General features: G+C 35.3%; 1 protein-coding gene across 1 annotated transcript; it reads right to left on the bottom strand.

The window, feature by feature from the left end:
- Positions 1–7,009: 7,009 nt before the first annotated feature.
- Positions 7,010–7,989, bottom strand: LOC103505357 (putative protein TPRXL). Its single transcript, XM_008469686.2, has 2 exons — positions 7,899–7,989; positions 7,010–7,428 (listed from the first exon to the last, which is right to left on the bottom strand). The coding sequence occupies exons 1-2, from the start codon at positions 7,987–7,989 to the stop codon at positions 7,040–7,042; spliced, it is 480 nt and encodes a 159-aa protein (XP_008467908.1). The 3' UTR covers positions 7,010–7,039.
- Positions 7,990–8,705: the final 716 nt, after the last annotated feature.

Here is an 8,705-nt window from a genome sequence, read left to right on the forward strand (position 1 = left end):
GAAGTAATAACCTGAACGAGAGACAGAGTGTAGAAAAAGTGGACAAGGGGGTTCAAACCATTGGTTGAACTGCAACTGCACAGTTTATCGAAAATAAATTGCGCAGTTTTACTTGCAAAAAAAGAAGAAGAAAAAAAATGTGTAGGTAAATTGCGCAAAATATTCTGCACTCTTTACCTACCAGAAATTAACTGCTTAATTTTCCCTAAAAACTGCGGAGTTTTATCACATTGTGTGCATTTTTACTTTACCTACCTAGTAGAATAAATGACGAAATAAACAATATTGATTGATTTTCTTAAGAATAAAACTTTCATCTGTATTTCACATTTTAAACTTTTTTTGATTAAGTTCTTTTTTTATAATTTGAGGGGATCTAAAATTAAACTAAATTATCAATTATTAATTAAATTAAAAGTAAAATATAATAATAAAAAATGCAATCAAATCCTTACGAAGTGTTTGAATTTTCGACCTTTAAAAGTTACTTTTTCGGAGTTTTAACAGATTTGGATTTTTCACAACTTTTTACGTAGGAATTAACGATTTATTAATAATTTTTACCCATTTGCAACTGCTCCATTATTGTGGTCTTCTTCTTTGAGCCACTAAGAGTCCGTTCCCACTTGTTCGGAAGAAAAAATCGTGTCGTGTGTAGAAGAAACACTCTCATTTAAAGCACAGGACGGAAAAAAATCGTGTCGTGTGTAGAAGGAACACTCTCATTTAAAGCACAGGACAGAACACACTATTTGGCCGCGCTCCCAAATATTTGTCCAATGTCCAGACAATACCAAAGAGTCTGATACCCAAAGAAATTTAGACAAATTTGGTGCTTGGTGATCTAGGCATTTCTGATGATCGTTATTTGAACTCAATTTTCTTACACCCAGTATTTTTTACATATATATTTTTACTGTCGTGATTTCAATGCCCAAGTTTTCCTTGTCCTAAATAACTGGACAAGGAAAACTGAAAGTTTGAGTGTTGGGGTTTTACCCTCTATTCAATGATAAGCTACCTGTCTTCTCACAATAACGAATAACTCAGATTTACCTCACCCAGGAAAAGACAGCAGACAGCAGCACATAATTACACACCTGCCTCGGTGGTGTAGTGGTCAAGGCGCTCGCCTGGTAAACAGGAGGGCGTGGGTTCAATCCCAGCCGAGGTATGGAATCGGAAAAAAAAATCGTGTCGTGTGTAGAAGGAACACTCTCATTTAAAGCACAGGACGGAAAAAAATTGTGTCGTGTGTAGAAGAAACACTCTCATTTAAAGCACAGGACGGAAAAAAATCGTGTGAAACCGACAAGCGGGAACGGGATTTAAGGTAACATCCACTAACAAACAAACCTGTGGTTTTCTTCTTTGAGCCACTAAGAGCCCGTTCCCACTTGTTGTTCGGAAGAAAAAATCGTGTCGTGTGTAGAAGAAACACTCTCATTTAAGGCACAGGACGGAAAAAAATCGTGTGAAACCGACAAGTGGGAACGGGATTTAAGGTAACATCCACTAACAAACAAACCTCTCCACTCCCAGGCATCACCTACCCCATCGTATCCCATTGGGTGTGGTCAGACGAGGGCTGGCTAAACAAGCTCGGCTACAGCGACTTCGCGGGCTCAGGCGCGGTCCATTTATTCGCGGGGACTTGCTCATTCATAGCGGCCTATCTGATGGGGCCCCGCATTGGACGGTTTGGCAATGGGCGCTATTCAAGCCCGCCCCCTGGACACTCCCTTCCGGTAAGCACATATACCTAAGGCCAGACACTCACTATCAGGTAGACCTGATAAAGTCCACCTGTCAGGTCTACCTGATAGTGTCTGGCCTAAGTAGGAAGGTATTTAATTTATTTATTTTATTTTTTTAAGAGGTTTGACAGAGGGAACTGTAACTGCTATGGTCTTATCGTCCCGAAATCGAAGAGAGAAGGAAGACAGGCTGGTGGGATTCGAACCCGGGACCTTCTGCATGGCAAGCAAGCGCGTTACCACTGGACCAACCGTGATTAAAATTTAGAATAGATCAAAATTGCCTAGGGACCGAAGATGAATGTACAGTTCGGGGCTATTCGGCCAAAAATCCGTGATATTCAAGGTCCATAAAAGATTTTTTTTATACCTAATTAAATTAATAATTACCTAGGTCACCTTTTTAAAATGAATGACCTTTTACTTTTCTTTTTAATCATTGTTTAGGTACCAGAAAATTTTCCTTTAAAAATATGTATTTAACACAATATTTTGTTTCAATCGAGCTGTTTCTAACGGTTTCTAAATCCAATATCATTAAACCAACCAATCAATCATCAATCTACATAATTTATACAGGGTGGCCCATTTGTCTGACATCATCTGCGTTCCTAGTAAGCTTTCTTTTTTCTGATTGTCTATTAATAAATTTCCTTTCATATTCTTTGTTTTGAGACCAATTTCAACCCTCTATCTTCCTTTTCCATCTTCTTATGCACATATGAAATGCGTGCGTTTACAATGAGCCACCCCGTATAACTAATGTCCTAACTTACGGACAGGCAAAAAATTATACAAATAAAATAAAATGATTTTTTTCTCTTGTTATTACAAAAAAATAATCAATCACAGATTTTATAAGAGCAATAATAACAAAATGAAAAATAATAATTATGTAGATATTAATTTACTAATTATATGTAGGTAGATAATTACATAATAAGTCAATAAGGAACTATCTCCCTGAGTAGGTAGGTAGGTACCGATAAAAAAAACTCTAGTTAGGTACCTATCTTTGTTGAATCACGAAAGAAAATTTAAATTTCTATGAATGCCGTGTAACTATTTATGTAGGCAATGTGCAACACACAATTGATTAGTGGAGATAGTGAATTTCTTGAACACTTTCAGGTTTCACGCATATACCTACATAGGAGACAGTTCCTTATGATTATTATGTAATTACCTAGGTATGTATTAAATTTCTTCCTATAGGAATAACTATGACTTTATTTTGGGTATTTATTTCGAGTTTTAATTTTCAAGATTATTTTCTATTTAAATTTATCAAACTTTTTTTTTATTGGGTATTTCATTTAATGGCGCACTCGATAGGATATGACCCTAAATTCCCTAAAAACGATCAAATTGAAGTTGAATATATTTGAATCACATTCAAGATGTGAACATTGGCTGCGGTTATCTTAAATACATTGAGTAACACTTGACAAAAGTTTCATAGGTAACTAAAAACTAAGGATAGGGTATCGACTAAAATCTAAGTGAGCGGGTACCTATTATATTATTCTTAAGTGAAAATTTAATCAACTACTTATCTAATTAGAGAGGTTCAATAGATAATCCTAAGAATATGTAGGTAACAAATAAAAAGGCAAAGCCGAAATTAAAAACAAGCTTCTTTAACCCTAACATGCGCAAGATCACCGATTTTGCTCAAATTTTAGTATGTTATAGGTCTTAACGAGTACAAAAAGGAAATAAAAAAAAACGTAAAAAAAAGAGTCGGAGTAGAAAAACACAAATACCTAGTAGGTATCCAATAATAATAAAAACGGTAAGAATAATGTTAATACATAGGATGTCTAATAATATAAACCTAACAAATAAAAAAAAACGTAATTTTTCACCCTCTTTTGGCCAATTTTTAATTTGTGCCAGATCTGGCACTCTGCGCATGGTAGGGTTAAGAAAAAAAGAAAACAAACGAGAGATGACAACTGCCTTTAGGTAGCTCTTTCTTTTGGAATGTATGAGTAGTTGTAAATGTTCTTGGAAAACATACCTACAAGTTTGACTTGTAAATTGTAAAAGAAACAAAATAGGAAATTATGAAATAGTAGATAAGTACGAATAAATTAAGAACCTAACACATTTAGGATTCAAGCAAGCGTGCTAAATTAAAATTCCCTAGATAGGTATAATAAAAACAGGATTCAATCTGAAAATAATCATCGTAAAGTAGGCTTAAAATTAAAAACACGAAAGTTTTATTTCTTTAATTAACCCATATATCATCACATTTTGCATTTTAACAATCGGATAATGTACAATAAAATTTATAAATTGAAAAGAAATCAAATGGGTAGGCATATTTTACATGGGCAAATTATGATGAGCATAATAATGTAAATAAATTGAAATCATAGGTAGCTGTGTGATGATTATACTGCTTAGTCACAAGAAAATTAAAAATATTCACAAATCCGTCAAAAACATTTCGTATAAAGCTAAAATTAAAATTGAAAAGAGCAAAAAATATTCAAGATGATTGCCGGTTTTTATTAACTGTAGCGGTGGCTTTTTTTAACATTGTTTTTACCATTGACCAATAAAAAATTTATATCTCCTAAAATACAATCTATCAGAAAACACAAATAGTTTTTTTTTAAGAGTGATGACAGAGGGAACTGTAACTGCTATGGTCTTATCGTCCCGATTGATAACTTAGTTATTGAAATTATTATATTTTTGACTGAAAGAAATTTTTTCAATCATTTGCCATTTTAACGTTAAAAATAGTAGGTACTCCTACATATTAGATAGTAGGTGTAAGAGTAGAAGTTTTGTAGATTGCCATTTTTTCAAAAATCAGACGGGGGAAAAAGAAAGCAGTAGAAATGTAAGAAATGATTGACTGAAACTCACAGACATCAAATAATAATTATTCTCAAAACATAGTTAGGTATTGAATTAAATTGAATTATTTACAACCTTGATTATTTTGCAGATTAACTTTAGAAGACATGATAGGAGAAAGCCAGCCGTTCCGAGAACAAACATTATCCCATCAGGATAAAATCCGCCACGGGCGGGAATCGAACCCGCGGCCTAGCGCTTACAAGGCAGACGCACTACCAACTAAGCTAACTAGGCTGGCTAAAAAATATTTTAAGGACAGTCATGATTGAGATAGGGTAGCATGCCTAATTCACGGACACGTATTAGGGTAGCGTGCCCATCTCACGGACACGTCCATTTCCTCACCTGTTGATTCTGCAAGAACCTGGTTCGGCGCGGCTTAGCATCGTTCAAACTCCCGCGACTACCGCGCTCTGGCGGGTCAAACGCGAAACTCTCCTCCATGGGCCCAGACAACACATTAATGTGTTTGTGCGCATACGTTTCTGCGCATTTCTTTCTGCTCCTCCTCAAGCGCGCTTGCATACTGGCGCTACCTAGCGGACGAAAAAAACAACTGCGTAAAGTCTGACGTCACACATCTTTGAACTCTTTCATTAGAACGGAAAATAAATTTGAAATTTCGACCTTTTACAGTTATTTTTTCGAAATTTTGACCTTAGATTTGGATTTTTCACTACTTTTTACGTAGGAACCGACCATTTATTAATAATTTTTACCCATTTGCAACTGCTCCATTTAAGGGAGGCTTCATTTACATTTTTATCGCCAGACATGTAATAAGGGTAACTACTTACCTACCTTTTGATGTAACTATTACCTATAATAGGTAATTTTCTTGGCGTTTCCTTTACTACCTCCCCTTATCCCCTAAGTAATTTTCTGGAGGTTTCCTTTTCTACCCCCTCCCCCTCTCCCGCTTTCCCACTCTAGGTATATACGTGCTTTTGGCTTCAACGCAGGTAATTAGGTAGGTATGTGTCTTATCTACAGGCAATTATTGTGAGGCATAATTATTATGATAATGTTTCTATTTTTTTTTTTTTTTTTTTTTCTTTTTTTTACATCATTTATGAGGAACCCATACGTATAGATGCCGGGAAATTGTTTGAAATTATCTTTTTAGGTGTAATTGCATAGTCCCAAAAACTTCCCAATGAAGAGTCCTTCTTGGTCCAAAAAAAGTAGATTTCAGCAAATAATGGTCTTTAGTAAGGTACCTAACAATTTTAATTGTGTGTAGGTATATAATTGTGTGTCTGTGTGTTTACACAAAGTTTTCTGTTCGTAGTGTAATGAAGAAGTCGTGTGATGTGCACACCAGATTTCTCTTATCCTTTATTTTCAGTGGTTTTTCTTGTGGGTACTATCTTGAGAATTAATGGTATTTTCGTTCAAGTTGTAGTTGACTTGAAGAGGAGAAAAAAGAAAAAAATGCGACGAAAAATGAAAACAAAAGTCATCACAACACGATTGAAAAGAAGGAGAAGAAGATGGTGAAAAGAGAGGAAGAAAGTGCAGGTAGAAAGAAGGTATTTTACTACATATATGTACCTCTCTATTACTTTATTTGTTGTTTCTTGTTGTCTTTTTTTTATGTATTTGGTATTATATTATTTATAATGTCTAGATACTAATCAATAAATAAATAACAATAATACACATAAAATTTATTATGTACAGAACAGAATGACAGAAAAACGAAGGAAAGGTTTGTTAGAAAATAAAAAAAAACATCAACTAACATCGAAAACATCAAGATTTTCATTCTTTCGAAATAATCCGCACCAAAAGACCACATGCGTCTAATGTAGCAGTTGTTTCATTGCTACGAAATAAAAACGGCGGTGGAACACTCATCTTAAAAAAAAAAAAAAAAAAAAAACTTTAAAGATGACAGATAGCTCAAGGATGTCAATGGCTGACATAGGTTAAAAGAAAACAATACACCCAACAACACTGCATTCATATTGAAAAAAAGAACAGTGTAAAAAATTTTACACCTTGAAGAAAAATTCTGCCTAACAAACAAACACTGCAACAGAAATACCGAACTACAAAAAATACAATGTTTTGCATTTACCCACCTACATAAATATTTTCTTTCATTTTACCTACTATGTACGAGTTTTAGCAAATAATAAAATGCATATATTACCTATATGCATTTGCAAATATATAGAAATGCATATAATATATGTATTTGTAAATAATGAAATGCATATATTATATGTATTTGCAAATAATGAAATACATAATATATTATATGTATTTGCAAATAATGAAATGCATGGCATATATTTATGCATTTGTAAAAAATAAAATGCATAAACGTCAGTTTTTTTACGTCTGTTGTCCCGAGGAAGAGCTGTTTGTATACTACAGATTCTCACCTGTAACTGCTATAAACTTTGCATGGGCGTCTGTTGTCCCGAGGAAGAACTGTTTGACGTGAGGGAATTGGAAGTGGAGAGGAGCTTCGTGCTCTCATTAGGGGAAGCAGACTCCATGGGCGGAGGCGGCGGACAAATGTACAAAACGGGGGAAGTGTTGTGCTGTTCCCCACTGGAAATGGCCAGGGAGTTGCTGTGTTGCGACCCCTGACTGGAGGAGGTGACGAGGGAGGGGTTGTGTTGAGACCCGGAACTGGATGACGTCATCAGGTCGTTGAGAAGCTCGGCAGAGGAGGAGGGGTTGGTTTGAGCGGGGGAAGGGGAGGCGGTGGAGTTGGCCGAGGCCGCTGAGGTTCGGAGGCGTGGCCGAATGGACGGGGTAACGGATTTGTACGGACCTGTGGAGGGTGACAGGTTTGAATAAGAATACATTAGTGTTAAGAAGAATTGAAACAGCTTCATTCTTGTTATAACATAACATAGATACATATTTAGAAAGATTGGATCACCCAATTATATCCTGTTCTTCAAACATCCAGTTACTAAAACTACTCTCTTCCGACTTTTGCCACTTTAACACCCCGGATCAATGTACGACGGATTTGTACGGACCTGTGGAGGGTGTGACGGGTTTGAATAAGAATATATTAGTGTTAAGAAGAATGAAATACATTGAAACAGCTTCATTCTTGTCATAACATAACATAGATACATATTTAGAAAGATTGGATTACCCAATTATATCCTGTTCTTCAAACATCCAGTTACTAAAACTACTCTCTTCCGACTTTTGCCACTTTAACACCCCGGATCAATGTACTCGCACCTATTACAAATCAATTCGCTCAATGTACTCGCGTCCACTCACCTATTCGAAAATTGGACCCGGGCGGTGACTTGCCGGGCGAGCAGTCACTCCCGCTCCCGGCGCCCGAGTTGTTATCGATCAGCTTCTCCATCTCGGTTAGGTGTAATGCATAGTCCAAAAACTCCCAATGAAGAGTCCTTGGTCCAAAAAAAGTAGATTTCAGCAAATAATGGTCTTTAGTAGGTACCTACAAATTTAATTGTGTGTAGGTATATAATGTGTGTCTGTGTGTTTACACAAAGTTTTCTGTTCGTAGTGTAATGAAGAGTCGTGTGATGTGCACACCAGATTTCTCTTATCTTTATTTTCAGTGGTTTTTCTTGTGGGTACTATCTTGAGGAAATTAATGGTATTTTTCGTTCAAGTTGTAGTTGACTTGAAGAGGAGAAAAAAGAAAAAAATTGGACGAAAAATGAAAACAAAAGTCATCACAACACGATTTGAAAAGAAGGAGAAGAAGATGGTGAAAAAGAGAGGAAGAAAGTGAGTAGAAAGAAGGTATTTTATACATATATGTACCTATCTATTATTTATTGTTGTTCTTGTTGTTTTTTTTATTATTTGGGTATTATATTATTTATAATGTCTAGATACTAATAATAAATAAATAAATAATACAATAAAATTTATTATTACAGAACAGAATGACAGAAAAACGAAGGAAAATCTTTTTTCGCGATTTTCAAGATTTTTGACCCTATCAGAAAACCGGTTAAACAAATCGTAGAAAGTTCGGGTTTTGGAGATTTCGCATCTATTTTCACGTCCGACCAGGAATCTTATATTATAAAAACAAGAACTCATTCA

This window comes from Diaphorina citri, unplaced genomic scaffold, assembly GCF_000475195.1.
Source record: "Diaphorina citri unplaced genomic scaffold, Diaci psyllid genome assembly version 1.1 scaffold167, whole genome shotgun sequence".
NCBI lineage: Eukaryota > Metazoa > Arthropoda > Insecta > Hemiptera > Psyllidae > Diaphorina > Diaphorina citri.

Coding starts and splice junctions, on each gene's coding strand:
- LOC103505357 (XM_008469686.2), bottom strand. CDS start 7,989: ATGGAGAAGCTGATCGATAACAACTCGGGCGCCGGGAGCGGGAGTGAC. Junction 7,429..7,898: donor CGGGTCCAATTTTCGAATAG/GTGAGTGGACGC, acceptor CACCCTCCACAG/GTCCGTACAAATCCGTTACC.